This window comes from Anabrus simplex, chromosome 2 (genome assembly GCF_040414725.1).
Source record: "Anabrus simplex isolate iqAnaSimp1 chromosome 2, ASM4041472v1, whole genome shotgun sequence".
Classification (NCBI taxonomy): domain Eukaryota; kingdom Metazoa; phylum Arthropoda; class Insecta; order Orthoptera; family Tettigoniidae; genus Anabrus; species Anabrus simplex.
In genome coordinates this window covers 961,905,260-961,927,594 of record NC_090266.1, presented here as the reverse complement: position 1 = coordinate 961,927,594, position 22,335 = coordinate 961,905,260, and the positions used below count along the sequence as shown (strand labels likewise).

At 38.7% G+C, this 22,335-nt stretch overlaps 1 protein-coding gene across 1 annotated transcript in view; it reads right to left on the bottom strand.

Annotated features, from left to right (window-relative positions):
- Positions 1-22,335, bottom strand: part of LOC136863751 (heparan sulfate 2-O-sulfotransferase pipe) — a 187,622-nt gene that overhangs the window by 63,691 nt on the left and 101,596 nt on the right. Inside the window, exons 2-3 of the mRNA XM_067140104.2 lie at positions 18,479-18,636; positions 15,553-15,747 (exon numbers count right to left, since the gene is read on the bottom strand). Coding sequence (XP_066996205.2) covers positions 15,553-15,747; positions 18,479-18,636 — 353 coding nt within the window. The remainder of the gene's footprint in view (positions 1-15,552; positions 15,748-18,478; positions 18,637-22,335) is intronic.

Below are 22,335 nucleotides of genomic sequence, written 5' to 3'. Positions count from 1 at the left end.
CCCAACCTAGAGCTCTCCTTATGGGGAAGCAATGATAATATAGTCAATTTTAAGTCGCAATTAATGGCGCATTGGAATAATTAAAAATATAGAGACATGTTCACTCAAAGCATAAGGACATTGGGATCACTGATACGTCATTCCGAGGTCACTAAATCTCCGGGATAGCAATAAACATGAGTGTATAATAACGGCCGACAAATATTAACTTAGGTGCTGAATACATGCAATTAGCGATCGGTAACACAATACGAGTGAAAACCAGTTTCTGGAAACATTGCTGTAAATTGTATACATGTATGCCACGAAATTATGCATTCTTAAAATGATGTACCATACCTATAAACGTAGCTCACTATACAGGCCTAGATTCGACATATCGTAATCGGTGCTTGATAATGTTTCCTGTTTCCATGAAATAACGCGCATATTATCAAATTAAAATATCATTCAAGCAAATGTACACATTTATAAAACCAGCAAATATTCAAAACTTGTCAATATATCACATTACCTGCAGCTTAATTTACTATTACAGACTTCTTTAATTAAATTCAGCTAGCAAAGCGATATTGATAGTTATCATCAGAAATATGTAACACCAGTTAAAACAGTCCCAAATACCACGAATAGTATAATGGGATAGCCCCAAACACTCACCACACTTTCCCTTCTCCCACCACTCCAGTGTCTGAAACCCATACTGATGTAGATAAGGTCTAGAATTCCTCCAGACTTCATTTTCTAAGATTGTTATAAGGTCACGTCAATTATTTCATCGAAACCGTCAGTTTAATTATGAGAAATAAAGAAAATATTAAATCTTTACTTGCAGTTAATGTTCAGTAAAATTGAAAACAGTTGGCTGTACATCACTTCTAAGGTGTACAGTTTGTCCATTTCTATCAAAACAGTCTTCCTCTAAGTGATCCGAGCAGAGAACAGCTGTTTTAGAAGGCTCCCAATTCTCCCACCTGATACTCCTAATCCATGATCTTAGAAGTTCGGGTCTCGAGAAAGGAAACCTACAAAAATTAATTGCCATTTTGCTCCCGGAATATGCGAAAAAAAGATACAATAAACCTAAAACTCAAAACACTACCCTAGGAAGATTCTTATGTACAGTATAAAACTCCCCGATGAAATGATTTCTCCTTCTGCTGATCAGTTTTGTTTGTACATCCATAAGCTGAACACTGCGGTATGTTAATACCCCGTAGAATGTTTCTTCATTCATATTTCAGATAAACACATACATATTTAAATTGAATCTTGTAATCCACAAGTATACTACAAGGCAACGAACCTAAATTCGTAAAATACACTACTATTTACTTTGCAATAACACAGCACAGAACACCTGTGGAACTACAATCAAGAGGCCTGGCGTCACTGAACTAAGCATAAACAAAGCAAGCGCGTTCCTCGTGGTCTATTGCACCATGCGCTTGCTGCCATCTTACTACGCCAGTCATCTTCTATTCGGTTTACTGCTACCCAAGCTACCAGCCATCCAGGTATAGAGATCAGTGCTCTCAACCTTACCTCAACCACGAGTTACAGTAGTAGTTGCACGATGCATTTCCGCGTGTATTTTCACTGCATTCAATGTTAAATAAACAGCATTAAATATTAATCTGGGCACATACAGTTTTCATTTTTGGAATATACTAAATCAGAGTGTAACACCTCAAAGACTTCCTTTGTTAGTTTAGAGATCTGAAGCTAGGTCTGACTGGTGTCTGTTTATCTATCATAACTCATTTCTTGTTACCCAGTATTTAAAATGGTCACCATTAGGGATTTATAATGTGTTTCTTAAAATTCTATGTCTTGATGTAAACAATACAGTAATGTAAAGTGTTCCTATAAATAAACATACCTGGAGCATCCCTGCCATGCTCTGAGAATATTTCAGCCATACAGGAATAAACTATGGGATAGAGTATTGCAGAACATTTTACATAAACTTAATCTATATAAATAAAATTGTAGGGGGTCCGCTGTCTATAATTTCTTTTGTTTTGCCAATTTTTCAGATATTTATCCGTTTTAGGTCAACTCAAGACCGAATCGGTGGTTTTTACGTTTCATGTCTGTTTGTCTGTTTGTCTGTCTGTTCGTCTGTTTGTCTGTTCCACCATCACGTCGAAACGGCTGGATAGATCTCAACCAAACTTCATATTTAGAGTATACTCATCCCGGGGAAGGTTTCGATATGCATATTATTTTTAAATCTTTGAATACTCGGGGGATTTATAGGAAAACCAGAATGGTTTTTCCACCATCACTTCGAAACGGCTGGATTGATCTCAACCAAACTTCATATTTAGAGTATACTCATCCCGGGGAAGGTTTCGATATGCATATTATTTTTAAATCTTTGAATACTCGGGGGATTTATAGGAAAACCAGAATGGTTTTCCCACCATCACGTTGAAACGGCTGGATAGATCTCAACCAAACTTCATATTTAGAGTATACTCATCCCATGGAAGGTTTTGATATGCATATCATTTTAAAATCTTTGAATAGACGGGGGGTTTATAGGAAAACCTGAATGGTTTTTCCACCCTCACCTCGAAACGGCTGGATTGATCTCAACCAAGCTTCATATTTAGAGTATACTCATCCCATGGAAGGTTTTGATATGCATATCATTTTAAAATCTTTGAATAGACGGGGGTTTATAGGAAAACCTGAATGGTTTTTCCACCCTCACGTCGAAACGGCTGGATTGATCTCAACCAAACTTCATATTTAGAGTATACTCATCCCGGGGAAGGTTTCGATATGCATATTATTTTAAAATCTTTGAATAGACCGGGGGTTTATAGGAAAACCAGAATGGTTTTTCCACCATCACTTCGAAACGGCTGGATAGATCTCAACCAAACTTCATATTTAGAGTATACTCATCCCATGGAAGGTTTTGATATGCATATCATTTTAAAATCTTTGAATAGACGGGGGGTTTATAGGAAAACCTGAATGGTTTTTCCACCCTCACGTCGAAACGGCTGGATTGATCTCAACCAAACTTCATATTTAGAGTATACTCATCCCGGGGAAGGTTTCGATATGCATATTATTTTAAAATCTTTGAATAGACCGGGGGTTTATAGGAAAACCAGAATGGTTTTTCCACCATCACTTCGAAACGGCTGGATAGATCTCAACCAAACTTCATATTTAGAGTATACTCATCCCATGGAAGGTTTTGATATGCATATTATTTTAAAATCTTTGAATAGACCGGGGGTTTATAGGAAAACCAGAATGGTTTTTCCACCATCACTTCGAAACGGCTGGATAGATCTCAACCAAACTTCATATTTAGAGTATACTCATCCCGGGGAAGGTTTCGATATGCATATCATTTTAAAATCTTTGAATAGACGGGGGGTTTATAGGAAAACTAGAATGGTTTTCCTCCATTTTCTCTTATACTATCGATTTTCTGTAAACTTAGTTTACCGTACGTGAAATGTCTCTTCATTATAAACAACTTTTGTTATGTTCATAATTTACCTTACTCTTCACATGACGGAGAAATTTACAATTTTCCACTGGTATCATGCTCTGCATTGAGTGACCGACAGACCGACAACGAACCTACAGGTTACCATGGCAACGTCTCTGACTGCATGCCAGCAGGGAAGTAACATATTGCCATTTTCCTCATCATGCTTTTAAATTCGTGGTTGTTCCTTGGGTAGAAGCCAAGAGAGGCGTCAATCGGCCTATCTGTGGGATATTGGCGGAATATCGTTGGATGTTATAACCACCCTCGAATAGATTAAGTAATAACACCATTAGTCATCTTCTTATTATTTGTTTACCTAAGAATCACTGGACCTAAATTTCTCCTCTGTTACCACTTTATTATATCCATAACTCACACTAGCATAATTTATTGAGGGGCATTTGATTTTCCAATACATTCACTTGGCATTTACATATTTGTCGTTATCCGGCTGTCCTCAGTTATAATCCATTTTCTATTACTTTCAACTTTCTTAACTGTATTATTTTCTTCCTTAATTACGCCGTATGTACGCGAGTGCTACAAACTACTGGATGTATTTCCACCAAGACTCATATTTAGAATACACCTGTCCTTGATAGGTTTTAGGGCAAATATTGTTTCTAAATCCCTGAACTGACTGGGGGTTTATACGAAACCGAAACAGTGATTTTGAACTTCCACAAAATATACACAACCAAACTTAATGGAAATCTACCTACCTTGGTAGAAATTAATTTCTGAACCTTTTTTCTCATGTGCATCATTTCGATACGAGGATTAATAAGGGAGATATCATTAACGGATCGTTTTTCTGTACAAGTCCCATCGGACTTAACTCACGAGCGGGTGCGTGTAAAGCGTATTCCTTACAACTTGAAAACTACTGAAGACATTCGAACCAAAATTTATATTTAGCATCCACCTGTCCAAAGGTAGGTTTTAAACGTAAATAACATTTCATGTTCTGGAATGGACTGGCGGTTTATAGGGAACCGAAATGGTGATTTTACTCTTCCACAATATATACAGAACAAGACCAACCTGACTGGAAATCGCCCAAACGTGATGGAATTCCACCTCTAAACCTTTTTTTTTCATGTGCATTTTTTCGTCAGGAGGATTAATAAGGGAGATATCATGAATGGTCACTTTTGCAGGTTAAGTCCAGCGGACATAGCCCAAAAGGTGTTTTACATGGAGCAGATTCCTTATCTATATAAATCAAATCATAACGACTGTGTGCCTCTACACTGACTATTTTGGCGAAATTTTCGTACAGCTTTCCGTTTAAGGGGTAATAATGACCATCTCCATAATTTTTGGTTTAGTTTCCTGAAAGTCCTAATTTTGACCCGCCTCACCCAAAATCCACATTGCGGCATAATCTGCCAGAAGAAAAAGAAGATAATTGAAATTTGACAAAATTATACGTTTTAGCCTGTAACGAACGGAAAACATCCTAGATCATTAAATTTTTCACTTTTTATCCCCGAAGAATATCGAAATATGCAGGCAATTTTAATGATGGTGCAGACCTTCGGAAATTCCTATCACATAACACATTGCACAATCTCCGTTCAATTTGGAATCATCTACAACCTTGGTCTTATGACTTTTTGCCGTATCTGTATCCATTTTACGTTTGACTTTTCTCTATTAATCGATGTTAAGTCAATTTGGAATTTTCACATGCATAATTCATACTTTCAATTACTTATATGAAATACAGAATCATCAAACTCTTCACGAAAATTGGCCCACCCAGTAGCCATATGTGAGCCAAATGATATGTATGTAGCTGTCACATAATTATCCGAAAAGTAATGTAATGTGAGATAATCTTACAAAACCTTTACCCTGTTCCACGTTTCTAACTCAATCTGACCCAACAATAGATGGCATATCATAGGACCAGCCATTTAGGCCACTAAATCCGGCGTGCCTTATGGTATAATCCTTTGTCGATATGACGTACGTTTAGTAGCAATTAATCTGTAAATGAAGGTCTTCAATATTGTAAACACGCATATACTTTCGCATGTCGATCTATATATATTCACTGATGTCGATTTTTAGCGATCGAGAAAGGGTGGGTCTGCTATTGTAATCAGTACTCCCCACACCTTGACTGGCAGTAGGAAATGGTTCCTTCTCCAACTCCTGTGTAACTGTCATTAGTAAGGAAGGCCTACAATTGTAATTAATAGTTCCGTTCTCGATTTGACTTGCAGAAGGCAAGTGAGCATGCAGTTTTGTTTAAAACTCCCCTACCCGATTGTGTTTGGCAGTAGGCAAGGGTGCCCGCCATTATAAGGAAATGTCCTCATCTAAAAGGTGCCTGGCATTATGCATAGTGGCCTGCTATTTTGATGGAAACTCACCAACTTGGTGTGACTGGCAGTAAGCTGGCTGGCAGTAGGAAAATGGGCCTGGCATTATAATGATAACTGCACAACTCAATTTCGAATGATTGTAGGGTAATTGCCTGCCATTATAATAGAAACTCCTCAACTGTAATATGTCTGGAAGTAGGAAAGGGGGGCTGCCATTTTAACAAAAACTCCCCAAATCGATTCTGTCCGCGTAGTAGGCAATGGGGCCTGCAATTATAATGTAAACTTCCCGACTCAATTGTGAATGCCAGTAGGCAAGTGAGCCTGCCGTTATATCAGAAATCCGTAACAAACACTTTACATTGGAAACAACGCTCGGATAACGCTAAGAGACATGCAATTTTAAAACAATCTTATTTACTGCATGTACACTATTTAATTCGATATTCGAATACATTGTAGAATACCGTAGCGAAGCACGGGTACATTCACTAGTCTACAAATAAAAATCCAATCCCTACAATCAATTGCCATTGAAAACAAATGAAGAAACTGAAGAAGCTTATTGTTGGCTTCGCCTAACCAAAATTGGTTTCATTAGGTCTTATTTGTAAATCATTCTCAAGAGATTTGTTCTGCCTAACTTGAATGTAAGACTGTCTATCAACTTAGCTTCTCACTGCAGTGACAATTAAGCTACTGGAAATCTCTTGGGTTGTAAGCACTTGATAATGTCTTCCAAGAGAAACTAAAACTTGCCAGCTCAGTGACATATTCAGTTAGTTACTGGCCTTCTGTAATCTTATTAGTCATCGCCATAAGACCTGTCAGTTTCAGTGCGACATAAAGCAAAATATCAACAACAACAACAAAAAAAATCTTATTAGCAGAATTAATTTCAGCTGAGGTCATTTGTATTTACTTGTGACTGTTCTATGTCATTAGCTTCCACCATGTTAAGGACTCTTATGAAAGAAAAGAATATATACTCATATATTTGACTGCCTGGTGTTTGTTAAGATCAACAACACCTGAAGAGATGTTAAATAAATAACAGTACAGTATTATTTATCATTGATCTAAAAATTGTTAATCTCTAGGCCCCTACAGTGACCAGATCATTGTCAATATTCTCAAACTGGCTCTAAAACTGAAACCAGTCGCTGGCATGATAAATCAAGTTTTACATCTAAACACTCACATATCCCATTTATAACATTGATTATTGCAACACAGCGTAAGACACGCTCTCAAGTGCAATCCAAGGAACTATCTCACTCCTTCAGAAGTTGTATCAACCGATTCATGTAGATGACTTCATCTCCTTAATTGCTGAGTTATTATGACTTGCTGGGCATTGCACTTTGTTTCTTCAACCATAAAATTTAGTACTTCATCTGTGATAAACAAACTATGTATTGTAAAATGGTGTAGAGGCATCACTACATAATATCAGCTTCAGAATCAAAATCAATCAAATCATTCACCACTGATCTGTATTTAGGTTAGTTGCACAGATGGCAGATTGCCTAGCCTATATGTTGTTTACCTAGTCTTTTCTTAAATAACTGCAAAGCGTTTGGAAATTAATTGAACATCTTCCTTGGTAAACTATAGTATTCAAATCCCTAACTCCTCTTATAAACAAATATTTGCCCCCAATTTGTCCCCTTGATTTCCAATTTTATCTTCATATTGTGATCTTTCCTACTTTTAAAAACACTACACAAACTTATTAGTCTACTAATGACATTCCATGCTGTCTCTCCACTGAAAGCTCGGAATATCAGCTTCTATACTTAGAATGTTGAGCAGAGTGCCAACACAAGGTCCATAGTTACCAACTACACTAGGCTTATCACTGCTTGTTTCTTGATTTGAATCAGAATCTACAGTTGTCCTCTCAGACTCACTTCCCATGCCTTCTCCTTCATCATGAGCATTGGATTTCTATGCTCTGAAAACTTCCACAATATGCATGCAAATACTGTTTGCAGTAAAAAATTGCAGAAGTATGCACTCATTTCTATATAATTTAACACAATTTATAGCCATGATATAGGCTTTTGGGCTTATGCCGTGTCAAGAAAATAAGGTGAAATTCTTTACGTTTCGCATGCCGGTTCATTGGTATCCATATCAAGGAACATGAACATAATATTCGCCTCAACCAGCCAGACAAATCGGCAATAGCTGAGCACGCTCTATCGTCGGGTCATGATGTCATGTCCCAAGATGCTCGAGGTCTTACCTACACTAGACACTACAGGTCCAGGATTATACGTAGAAATCCTCACAATTTCAACAGGGACACTGGCTATCAATTAAGTAATACCTGGGTTCCACCCATTAAGGATTTACGTAGGTTGTGATAGTACATATATCACACCCCCGAATTATATGTAGAAGTTAGAGATATTATTGTCAGTATTCGATTTATTATTATTATTATCATTATTATTAGTATTTCATTTGTATATTTTGCCATTTATATTGGTAAGCTGGAAGATATCCACATATGTAGATATGAGTAATTTGTTTTGCACGAGTGGGAAAACATTGCTTTAATAACTCTGGTAATTTGGTTGAGTCATATGGCTACCCCAGTGTTTGTTGTGATGTACTTGTGTCGGGAAATTCATGAGTCATGTATATATCCCAGCCTGGTGAGATGAGCTTGTTGTATTAGGAAAGTTTGGTGACTCATGGAATATACCCCAGAGTTTGTTATTGTCTTAGAAGAAAGAAGTTCAGGGCATGTCTTGACAAGAGGTTCACTCATGATTGGCTGGCAAGCACCAATCCAGACGTATCATCTGAGAGGAGGGGGATGTTGACGTCTATAAAGGTTGATCATACGGCGGCAACCGGGGACATTGTAAGGTTGATTGTAAAGGTGATTGTAAAGGAACGAGAAGAAAGATAACTACAACCAGTAACACTGTATGAAGGAACTACAACTGATGCACTGTACGGGAAGGAAGTGGTGCTGATACACAGTACTGGAGTGACACAGCTGCAATGGACTGGACTTCAAACGTTCGTGGAGCATAGTCTTGTTATGTTCGGGGAAAGTGACTGATTGTGGAGAGTGCTTGCGCATTAAGTATTGTAGCACTTGTGGCAGCCTAGCATTATATGTTGGTGAAAGCTGTCTCAGACTTTCCATAATGTATGTTGAGGATGGACAGACGTGTATGTATATCTTTACAACAAGTGTTAAAATATGTGAACACAGTATTACTAGGTACAGTATCTGTGTGATGTGATAACTGCCGATTATGAGAATCGGTAAGTCGAATTGATATAGAGACAGTGAAGGGTATTTATCTTCATACATGCACATTGTTCATCGGACTATCTACAAATGGTAGCTTAGTTCTCGCTTTCGTTTTCCCACGGTTTTCATTATTGTTGTTGTTGTAAGTATGGAGTCTTCCAGTAATATTTTATGTGTGTATTATACGTATAATGTTGTATGTTGATGAGGTGCTCATGCACGGAATTTGTTAAGAATATAGTTAGCTATTTTAGAATCAGTGTTATTGATGAACCTAGGTGCAGTTCCTACCTATTTAGTCGTTTTCAGGCGGTTAGGTAAGGCCTGCAGCAGATGTACCAGTACGCAGCATTATGTACACGCCCTGGGATATACAGTTTATCATGCTCTTATCTAAATTCGAGGGATCCATTCTGGTGAACTCTGGCGCCCATACTACAGACATTTCGGTTAATTATGCTTATTAATTTTATTAAGTTTTTGAGTAATTTTATTTATATATATTTTTATTCATGATTTTATTTATTAGTAATCATTCAAATAGTTACAAGGTAGTTCCTTTCCCTGTCCCTTCACTATTGTTATTTCGTCTTGGTGTTTTCCAAATTTGTACGTTCCTCATCGCCAGATGCTTTATTCCAGGCTTGTGTCAATGTCACACACCTCTCTATGTCATATGTTATGTACACATGTTATGTGAAACTTTTAGACTGATTCTGATAGTTCCGCCAGCTTCCGCTTTGAACGCTAGCACTGTGCCGTGTCTGGGGAGCCATCTGGTGACAAATGAATGTACCATTTCCACTTCTATTATAACGTCTAAATTCAAAAGCTCATTGTTCAAGAAGCCTTTCTCGTGGACAGCCAAGATTTTCTTCTGGTGACGAAGAGCAGAGTTGTCTGCAAAACGTAAAGAATTTCACCTTATTTTCTTGACACGGCATAAGTCCAAAAAGCCTATATCATGTCCGTAAGTACGGGCTGTGAAAGCATTAATGGTAACATTTTATACATTTTGAATGATACATCTTCATTATATTCAAGGCTACTAGTTCCAGAGGAACAATATCCAGGTTTGACAAATTTTCAGGAGGGGAAGTTTTCTGTTTTGGGTACTTCTGTGGTAGATTTAGTGGTTGTAGTAAGGATGTAAAGGAGAGAGCATATTTGTCTACCGAGCTCGATAGCTGCAGTCGCTTAAGTGCGGCCAGTATCCAGTATTTGGGAGATAGTAGGTTTGAACCCCACTGTCGGCAGCCCTGAAGATGGTATTCCGTGGTTTCCCATTTTCAGACCAGGCAAATGCTGGGGCTGTACCTTAATTAAGGCCATGGCCACTTCCTTCCCACTCCTAGCCCTTTCCTGTCCCATCGTCGCCATAAGACCTATCTGTGTCAGTGCAACGTAAAACAACTAGAAAAAAATATATATATTTGTTTGTGGTGAGACCCCAACTAGAGTATGGTTCCAGTGTATGGGACCCTCACCAGGATTACTTGATTCAGGAACTGGAAAAAATCCAAAGAAAAGCAGCTCGATTTTTTCTGGGTGATTTCCAACAAAAGAGTAGCGTTACAAAAATGTTACAAAGTTTGGGCTGGGAAGACTTGGGAGAAAGGAGATGAGCTGCTCGACTAAGTGGTATGTTGCAGGTTATAAATTTCATTTTTTGTTCGTATTGAAGATCTACTTGTGATAGAAATTCTTATAATTTTGTTAATTACCACCTATTCAATTATATAAAAACGTAATAAAACTCACATATTTATTAAGTTGTTGATATGGTACATGTTTCGCTCCTTTTTCGTGAGCATCATAAGCCAATTATTATTTACTTAAGGTTATATAAGATCATGAATCTATTCTGTTGGATTAAGATTATACTTGTAAACCTGATTGACAAATCTTATAATATTTTACAAGTCATATAACAATAAAATCATGTCTTTAAGTTAAAACATATTTGTCTAAAATCTATATAAGTCTAACATTTTATTGACAAAACTCATCTGGTGAACATCCTTTAAAATTATTTTAGAAAACCTTTTGAGATCTGGCTAATTGTATTGATTCAATGTTGCTTGACTTGTATGATTGTCGTTGAAACTTCGTTAACTATATTAACAATTTTCTACAGTTGATAATTGCCTATGTTATGAACATTTAACTTGTTCTCGATGTTGCTGGAGTAACATTTGTACAAAATGCATTGGCATTAATTTTATGTTGTCAATACGAGAATATTGTTCATGAACAAACTTGTTGGTGAATGAACACTTTCTAATGTGATGTAGCATTTGAATTGTTCTCGTATGTTCCAAATTGGGCTTGTTGGTATATTTTTCTTTCTACTGCGTCATTGTCTAGTGTTACTCCTAGCCTCTTGAGAACTACTTGTTGTTCTGTTTGCACTCCTTAATACTACAAATTCGTAGAATCTGTGGTTAAGAGTCGCGCCGACAGCTTGGAGGCATAGCATTTCGTCCGCGCTGCATAGATATACCAGAATCTGCATTGATGGTAAAACATTATGGATTGGGACGCCGGCTGCGTGAAGATCGGTGAGAATGTCGTCTTTAGAGAGGGAGGGATCCACACCGGGTATGAGGCAGGTGTACATTGTCAGTGGGAAGGCCGACTGCAAACTAGGTGTCAGCCGATATGCTTAGTTAAGGTTGGCGAGATAGTGAAATAGAGATGAGAGCCACCCGGCCGAGCAAGAAAGACTTGGAGATGCTGCATCTGAGATTACTTGTCTATTGTAATGAAGCCTTAAAATCCCCCGTGGAGGCCACTGTGTAGGCTACTTGGAGCCACCACAGTGCCAATGCACTATGAGAGACTTTGTCTCATTTTCAAAAATTGATGCCTGCCTAGCCATCAGATGATACAGATGTTGATTCCCATAGGGAACCTGAAATATTTGTCCCGCATGAGTAAATTTATAATACCAACTAGCTGATGTACCTGTGCTTCGCTATGGGATTCTCAGAAAATCTGTCTTTGCGGTTTTCCTAACTGCAGTTAACTTAGGCCATTACAAAAACCTCAGTAGGAATGTAGGGATTAAATGCAATGGTATCATATAAAATACTCACTCAAATGAAAAACGGCACAATTTCTCACTTTTAACAAACAGTTCTACGGTGCCGATCTAACAGTCCAAAGTTCCAGTGCTGGAATGACCAGGCCGCAGACAGCTGTGAACGCTCCTCTGGCATTATTCCGTTAAATATACATACTGATCATTCCAATGATTGCCGCAGAGTAAGGATTGAACAGCTCAAATGCTATGATGAACCAGTGTGTTACGTACCAGTAGTATCAGAAAATTTATGAGCCAGAGGAATGGCTTCCTAAAGAAGAAAGTTATCTAACTCCCCAGCTACGTCCCGGCAATATTCAGGCAGGCTGTTATACTCGGTACGACCGGGTGAGTTAGCCATCCAGTTAGGGGCGCACAGCTGTGACCTTGCATCCGGGAGGTAGTGGGTTCGAAACCCACTGTCGACAGCCCTGAAGATGGTTTTCCGTGTACTCCCATTTTCACACCAGGCAAATGCTGGGGCTGTACCGTTCCACTCCACATGAATAAAATTATTTATGGCTCAGACTGTAGCAACTTATTTCCCGACTTTGTATTCCGATTTTCATTAAGATAGGACCACTAAAACATAAAAACTTGAGAATTAAAGTTTACGCATCCCCTAAACTACCATTTCTTTCAGTGTGAATAAGATTATTTATAGCCTAGATTATGGCGACTTATTTCCCAACTTTGCATACCGATTTTCATTAAGATAGGACAACTAATAACATAAACATTTGAGAATTAAATTTAAATTCTGTTCAACCGTTTTCTCATGATGCGTGTACATACAGACAGACAGACAGACAAATAGACAGACAGACAGAAATTACAGAAAATTAAAAAGTGCATTTCCTTGCTACTAAGGACACAACCCATACAGAAATACCATCCTTTATAAATTCCGAGCAATGTACAGACAAAACTCTTAGTTTGTCCGTTATTAGTCATTATAAATTTTCCAGAGAACTCATTCCTGGTTGCCAGCATTTCGCCCCAGTGTGCTAAGTTGCGCTCATCAATTGGTAAATAGCACACCCACCAAGATGCATGGCTAGTGCATACAGTGGAGGCCACTGAGTAGGCTACTTGGAGCCACCGGCAGTTCCAATGCACTATGCAAGACTTTGTTTCATTTTCAAAAATTGATGCCTGCCTGGCCAACAGATGATACAGATGTTGATTCCCATAGGGAACCTGAAATATTTGTCCCGAATGAGTAAATTTATAATACCAATATAGTTGGTCCGTTATTGGACAATCCACTCCATGTAGCCTATGCCATGGCCTCCACTGGGGTCTTTCATCCACCTCTCTATCACAGACATCTGATCTCCGTTGCAGAATCTCCACGTATTTCTGCTCGGCTGGGTGGCTTCCATCTTTACTTTGCTGCCTCGCTGACCTCTACTAAGCACATAGACTGACACCGAGTTGAAAGTTAGTCTCCCCACTAACATGATTATTTGGATCATTAATGATGTTGATCCTGTCATCTCCGAAGACGACATTTACAGCCACCTCCGCTCAGCCGGTGTCCCAGTCCACGATGCCTACCGGATGTTGGATGGCTCTACTTCATCACTATCATCAAAAATTCTTCTATATCTACCCACATAGGATGACTGGCAGCGCCTCCTCGACACCGGAGTGTCTATTTACCAACGATTCTACCCAGTGGAGCCTACTCTTCCACCCATCCTCACTCAGCTCTCTGCCTCAGCCCAACCACTCACTTGCTACCTGGTGTCATGGTCCTTGGTTGTGACCTGACTTCGAACAGCCTTCATATCTCACTATACCGGGGGAGCGGTCGTAAATGCGCCTCCACGCACATCATCAAACAGCTGATATTGCCCTCCTCTTCCCCTTACCCCACAACTACCACTAACACCACAATGACCGCTATGACGTCAGCCTATACACCCTCACATATTCCCGCCACTACTGTTACGACCTGCCATCCTTCGCCCGAAATTATATCATCCCTCCCTCTTCCCTCAACTCCCACACAATCTCGTCCCCAGCAACTCTCTGACAACCCCTTGGACTCGACCTCAGCAGCGGCGCCATCGCCTCCACCGTCTTTCCACGATGACACTGCAGCAGCCACTGCAACGTCGTCATCGCCACCGCAGCCATCAACAACTTTCCACGCTATGCCTAGTTGTTTCATCCATGGCATAAAACCTACCGTCTCCCGAACGGGACATACTTCGTGAACTTCAAACAGCAGGAGTCACTGCCCGTCGTGCTTTCAGGAGCCAGAACATGTCCGGCCCAACATATATGGTTCGACTACATCCTCCAACTGCAGATGATGTCCAACACCTTGTTAGCACCGGCGCCACTAACTACCGGCATCGCTACAACCTGTTCAACATCCCCCTAACAATACTCATCGTCGCACCCAGTCAGCCACTCCTCCATTTGAACCAATCAACCCATCCGTCCACCCCTACCCCCAACTAATTTCTTCTATCAACCTCCTCCGCAACTTGAACGCCTCAGACTCCTCACCACCTCATTATGCAATATCCATGCAACCCTACACCTTCTACAGTAACCATTCAATTCCATCCTAGCGCTCTCATCTAAACCTTCACTCCTCACACACATCCCACATAATTTCCATCCATTCTCCTCTATCAAATTCTCTCAGCCTTTCCCACCTTCTTCATTCAACGCATCTCATTGCTCTCTTCACCTCTCCTGGCCCAAGAAGGCGCATAACACTCTAGGGGGGGATTGAAAAAAAAAAAAAAAGCCTCCACGGTATGCAATAGCCATGCGTCTTGGTGGGTGTGCTATTTAGTTTACCAACTGATGAGCCCAACTTAGCACACTGGGGCGAAATGCTGGCAAACCAGAATGAGTTCTCTGGAAAATTTATAGTGTCCAATAATGGACCAACTATATTGGTATTCCTATTCTTTTCCACAAAATTAGATATGAGTAGAGTATGCTGAGTGTCAGTGTACTTATAAGTCCACAGTTTTAATTTTAGTTGGTGTACAAATGAAGCAACCCAAAATATTAAACATTAATTAACATGAACACCAACTTTATAAACTAAATGAACAAAAGACACTGTGTAGAGGAAAAAAGAGTAAATATAGTTTAATTTTCATTCACTAATCATTCACTAGTTTAGCAACATATGAAGTACTTCTTTTACTTATTATGTTCTTTATTAAATAACAAGAGAATGAATGTTCCGGTATTGTAATTTCACCAGAATGACCAGAAGAACTTTCATCATGTAAATTTTCTCTCTGATATTAAGAAAAATATAGAAAAGGAAAATATAATATCATCTTACATGCACCATTCCTCTTGACCACAGAAGTATGGGATGCTCAAGTCATAGGGTTTGCCTGTGACAAATGTGCATTCTGGATCACCAGATAGAACACACTCACTGAAAGTTCTTGATGAGGAATGGATGGTGTGATGAACTGGAGCAGCCTTTATATCTGGATTGCGTGGATTTGGAGTGACTCTCATGTAATAGAACCTGGAAATAAAAATTAGGGACAAATTGGTCAGCATCTCATCCTAAAAATGTCACACAGAGATATTCCTGTGAATGAAGCTTCCGTTCCTGACAATGTTGGGAAGCAGAAATGAACTTGTTGCACACTGAGAATAAATGGATGTAGAAGAATTAGTTTATCCTTTTGGTTTTCATATATGTCTTTGTCTCCTTTTCTATTGCTCTCTCTTCTGATACTGATCTGTTATTGCATTTATCCTGTTATATATTCCTATAAATTTCCTACATACCTATAAAAGTAAAATTATAATTTTCTCTGTATACTTCAAATTTTTGTCTCTTACCCTCACATTATGGGTACAAATTTTAAAAATAGGTCCAGTTCAATTTTTGTATCTTTTTTCTTCTCAACATCACAGGAAAATGGCTCAGCAGAATTTCTCAAAACTCAGTATTTAAGTTCAGAGATATATCATTTTAATAGTATACAGTGGCATAACAATTATAAGGGAACCAAAGAAGGAAATGTCAAATTTATCTGTATTTAAACACTGTACGGCTGTTGACCTAGATGTTAGGTCCCTTTAAATAACAAGCAAGCAAACAAGCAAGAAGCATTGTACATAATGAGAGTTGTGCACAATATAATTTACAATTTTTTACATTTCTTGCCTTTCTACTACTGGAGACTATGAGGAATAATAACGAAGATATTCGTGAATTACATTTTCAATAACTTCGACTGTCCAGCTCCATGGCTAAATGGTTAGCGTGCTGACCTTTGGTCACAGGAGTCCCGGGTTTGAATCTCGGCAGGGTCAGGAATTTTAACCATATTTGGTTAATTTCGCTGGCACAGGGGCTGGGTGTATGTGTCGTCATCATCATCATTTCATCCTCATCATGCCGTGCAGGTCGCCTATGGCGTCAAATCAAAAGACCTGCATCTGGCGAGCCGAACTTGTCCTCGGACACTCCCGACACTAAAAGCCATACACCATTTCATTACCAACTTCACCTGTGACTACAAATATGAGTTCTATCTAAAAGTGTGAATAACAACAATGATAGAAATTCTAATTTCCAATCCTTCATACCTGATACATTTTTACTGTACAAGCTATGGAGATATTCACGTTTTGTTTTGTTTTTATTACAAAGTTTCCAAATTTTTAACTTCTCTGAAATTATTTAAGAAAAGACTACGTAACAACTGATAGCAAATCTGCCACTAGGGTGACTGCTCTAAATGCATTGATTGATTGATTGATTGATTGATTGATTGATTGATTGATTGATTGATTGATTGATTGATTGATTGATTGATTGATTGATTGATTGATTGATTGTCCGACTCGTTGGCTGAACGGTCAGCGTACTGGCCTTCGGTTCAGAGGGTCCCGGGTTCGATTCCCGGCCGGGTCGGGGATTTTAACCTTAATTGGTTAATTCCAATGGCACGGGGGCTGGGTGTATGTGCTGTCCTCATCATCATTTCATCCTCATCACGACGCGCAGGTCACCTACGGGTGTCGAATAGAAAGACCTGCACCTGGCGAGCCAAACTTGTCTTCGGACACTCCCGGCACTAAAAGCCATACGCTATTTTTTTCATTGATTGATTGATTGATTGATTGATTGATTGATTGATTGACCAAAGTCCATCAAGAAGGAGCATTGCTGAAATAGAAATATTGTTTGGTCGTCATGCTAGCAAACTAGCTGGTGATGGTGGTTGTTGTTATCATTACTTTTATAAGCTGAAAACACTTGTGGTCATTAGCCCCTATTGATCAGGAAGAAAATGAAGATGACTATCAAACTAAGAAAGACGTGAAGGAATGATGACTCAAAAAATTAGAGAAAAAGGAATCATAAAAGAGGGGCTGGAAGCCTATTAGTCGAATGCTCTAATATCACCGAGCCAAAAGAAAACAGAATATGATGACTTGCAATGTCCTAAGTGTCTAAAACTTATCAACAATAACATTACACTGACCAAATATTGTTGTTAGCTACGGTCTCTCCCGATGCCACTCATATCCACTAAATGGCATCACTGCTGAAATTATACAAGAACTAATTCTCCAACGATGGGTACTATAACTAGTCTTTCTATATATGACTTCATTTCCATACAGTGACAGTAGAACTTCAAGCTATATGTTTCTCATTCTTTGACTTCCCATAGCTTTTGAAAGTTATGGTGCCATTATGTGCAGGTCTCCTTACATTTACAAACTGTTTAAGGTATTACTCTACTAATATAACATACACATTCAACATTGGATTCTGCTGATACAGTTCATAGAGATGTGTGTAGGTTCCAGGATGAGGCAAAATATTGCCTACATTTTTGGAAAAAACAAGTTCCAACTTCACAAATCATCACTTTTGCATCTTTTACCTCACAGTGCAGGTTTACTCCAAGTTTGATTTATTTGTAGAGAAAGTTCTCAGCAGGTTTCTTCCAAATGTTTCTTTGTATGTGGACCTAGTGTTGGAGATCAGAGAAACTGAATGTCAGGCCTGAGGATGTATTTTCTCTTCCTTATTTTATACATTTTGTTATGTCTTTTAGGAAACAAGTAGTCACATTAATGCAAAATTTGCCATTTTCCCTAGATGTGTTTGAAAACTTAGAGGGAGCTATAATACAGAGACTTCTTATTTTTTGGACCCTTTGTCTTTGTTCAGTGTTTTCTTTATTAGAGAGTTCATTAATATCAACTAAAATATTCATAAAACTAACCTTGAAGAGGCTTTGATGACAGGATCTCTAACTAGGTTGATATACATAGGAGACTGGCGGTCAAACTGCGTAAAGTTAATGAAGTAGACATGTCGATCAAAGGTGATGGGCACGGCTTCTTTCTTAATGGTACTGACAACCTCCTCCACCAGCTCCTCCTGTGTGAAGAATAAGAGAAATCAATATTTATTGAAACTCTTGTACTGAACACATGACACAGTTTTTTTTGTGCACCCTCAAGGTAGTACTTGCCAAATTGGAGTGAGGAACAAACCATGAGTCTGAAATAATAATATGCAGAGTACCATAGCATATATTGTACAAGATTTTCTCTTCATTTGCACACAGTGCACCATACCACAGAAATATGCATTAGTGAATACGAACATAGTTGGTGCCACAAAGGACGTCTGGCTGTAAAACAGGGCTACGTCCACGTAGGTGACAGAATTCACAGCCACAACCCCACCAGGGTATGGGAAAAGCAGAAGTACTCCATACCAGATTTGCATATTCAACATCTAAAGTACATAGCTGATAAAATTCAAACCAAACAGACAGAAGAAAAAGGTGTAAAAGATAAAAGAATAATAATAATCGCCAGTTCTGCGGTGTAGGTGTAGCATGCCTTCCTCTTACCCGGAGGCCCTGAGTTAAATTTCTGACAAGGTCAAGGATTTTTACCTGAGTCTGAGGGCTAGTTCGAGGTCAACACAGCCGGCATGATTACAATTGAGGATCTATCTGACAGTGAGATAGCGGGCCCATTCTAGAAAGCTAAGAATAACGGCTGAGAGGATACTTTGTGCCAACCACACAACACTTCGTAATCTGCAGGTCTCCGGGCTGAGCAGCGGTAGCCTGGTAGGCCATGGCCCTTCGGGGCTGTTGTGCCATTGGATTTATAATAATAATAATAATAATAATAATAATAATAATAATAATAATAATAATAATAATAATAATAATAATAATAATAATAATAATAACAATGTGAAGGACAGCATTTTATTTAATCTAGAAGTTTGTAATGTTGAAATTGTTCTCTAAATTATTTTTATTGTTATGTGCGCGTGGTGTCATCCTACATTTTCTGGGCAAGTAGCCCTTTTATTTTAGTGTTTATTTATTTATTTATTTATTTATTTAATCCGTTTAGCCTCCAGGGTTTGTTTTCCCCCTGGACGCAACGAGGTATCCCACCTCATCCACATCAAGGGCATTGTCCTGGAGCGTGAGATATTTGGTCAGGGATATACCGGGGTGGAGGACCAGTACCTCGCCCAGGCGGCCCCACCTGCTAAACTGAACAGGGGCCTTGTAGGGGATGGGAAGATTGGAAGGGATAAGCAAAGAAGAGGGAAGGAACTGACCGTGGCCTTAAGTTAGGTACCATCCAGGTATTTGCCTGGAGAAGAAGCGGGAAATCACTTTGAGGGTGGCTGAGGTGGGGTCCTCATTCCAGCCCTCGTACCACGTTTCAAATTTCGTGGCAGAGCGGGGAATTGAACCCGGGCCTCAGGGGATGGCAGCTAATCACTCTTACCACTACACCACAGAGGCGCACTTTCATGTTCGTTGTCAAATGAATATTTATGCATTTGGTATGACAAATTTTGAGCAGTATTTTGAATTTCTGAAGATTGCATATTATTTATTTGCAACACCACTCCATAATGCTAATGAAGAAAGGTTGTTTTCTTTAATATATACCCAATGGGCTGGTACTTGTAATAATTTAAACATTGAATCAGTGGAGGGTTTGTTATTTGTGATATACAACTTGAACCATGTTGAATGCTTAGAATTTTATAATTGGACAGGAATAATGTATTGAAAAAAAATCACATCGGTGGATAGGTATGTGCACGACTGGAAATGCCACATAATGGTAAAAAATATTTTAAAATAGTATGATGTGTTTCCTAGAACAACACAGTAATTCTTTTAATGACTTGCAATTTGACGACAGGAAGCGTTCGAGACAAATTTCTGTTGCTGGATAAAGTGTCCTACATTTATCAATCAATTAATCAATCAATGATCTGCATTTAGGGCTGTCGCCCGGGTGGTAGATTCCCTATCAATTGTTTACCACATAGTGTATTTACATTTATTTGCAATTGTTTACCTACCTTTTTCGTTAAATATTTTCAATGAACTTGGAAAAGTATCAAACATTTCCCTTGATAAGTTATTCCAATACCATACTCCTCGTCCTGTATATGAATGCTAGCAAAATAACCGTGCTTCGCTACGGTTTTTAAAACTGAAAGTTATTAGTCAAAGTTTTACAATTTGGAGAGTCCACTGTTGGACGGCTGTAGTCGTGTTGAAGCACCGGATCCCATGAGATCACCGAAGTTAAGCAACATTGGGTGTGGTCAAGAAGTGGATGGGTTGGTGGGGGGTAAGGGAATGGAGGAGCGGAAAGGAGCTGGCCACCCTTCCGTACGTAAACTCCGGCTTAGGCGCACCTCTGCGGAGGTTCGGACCTGCCTTCGGGCAGAATACACCCTTACCTTACTGTTGGCTGAGCCTGTAAACTACACCCTCAATTCGTACGTCAAACGGTTTTGTGGGAATGATTATTTATCTGGTGATTTTATCTTTTATTTTCTACGTCGAACAGTAGTAGAGGAATGAATGCTGCTTTTGGGGGTGAAAGTTTTAAATTCTTATCAATTTTTTTAAACCCTAGAATGGTAACAATACGCCTCATAGACGTACACGCAAATGTAAATGCCCGCCAAAGCGAGTGACCGTGACAGGGCATCCCTACCATCCAGCTATGCTTCAAAGAGCCCCATCCCTACGTGTGTCAGTCACGTCCCAGCCGTGTTCCTGTCCATGTTCGGTGAGTAATAACCCTCTTACGTAATGTAGTGCGCCTGAGAGGGGCATAGTTACCATCAATTGGTGTGATTCTTTCTAGTTTATTTCATATGAGTTTTTATCAAATTTGTTGTAGGTTATTTTTCCTTTACTTGAGTTACTTCTGGAACAAGAATTTACTTTCAACAAGCTAGTAAGACTGCCTTGAGAGTCTAGTTATTTTTACTGGTATTTATTTTTATGCACCACTTGTGCCTTGTATATCTTGTGTTGGAAATAGAATAATTAATTCAAGTTTCAGAAAGAAAATATAAATGAATTCACCTCTATAGGCTACTTAGTGATGTAGTTAACATAAAGAACGTTGGAAAAAAGAAAGATTGGAGACAGTACAGACGTTGTTTTGCAACATGTACGCCTTGGAAGCGTATAGTTACCAATAAGCATTAAATTTCCTTGTTACCATTCTAGGGTTAAGTTCGTGCCTGAAACGGTTTCGGAAATATGGATATTGTGTTTTTGAGAGTAACCACTATTCATACCTCTTAAGAGAGAAATATTTTGAAATATATGATATTTTACACCTAAGACATAAAAGTAGAACCTTCTCGTAAAATTACAACTTTGTACGTCAAACGGTTTTGCAGAGACGAATAATTTCGTTTCTGGAGCTAACCCTATTTTAAAACATTAGGAGTGGAACATTTAAAAATATTTCCTATTTTACACCTAAGATTTAAAATAGCCTATATACCGTTACTTTGAATTTTGTCTTTGTATATTAAACCGTTTCGGAGGAAGGAAGAAAGTAATATATATGTGTTTCCAGATCTTTACCTCCATTTAATTATCGGAGGAGTTAAATTTGTTTGAAACCTTCTGTTATTTAACACTTAGGATATAATATGAAATCTGAACTTCGCTTTTTAAATAGTTTCATATAAATGCATATTTTTGTCATCATTCCTCACCCCTAGTAAAAACCTCTTGGGGGTGTATTGTATTGTTATTGTTTATTTAAA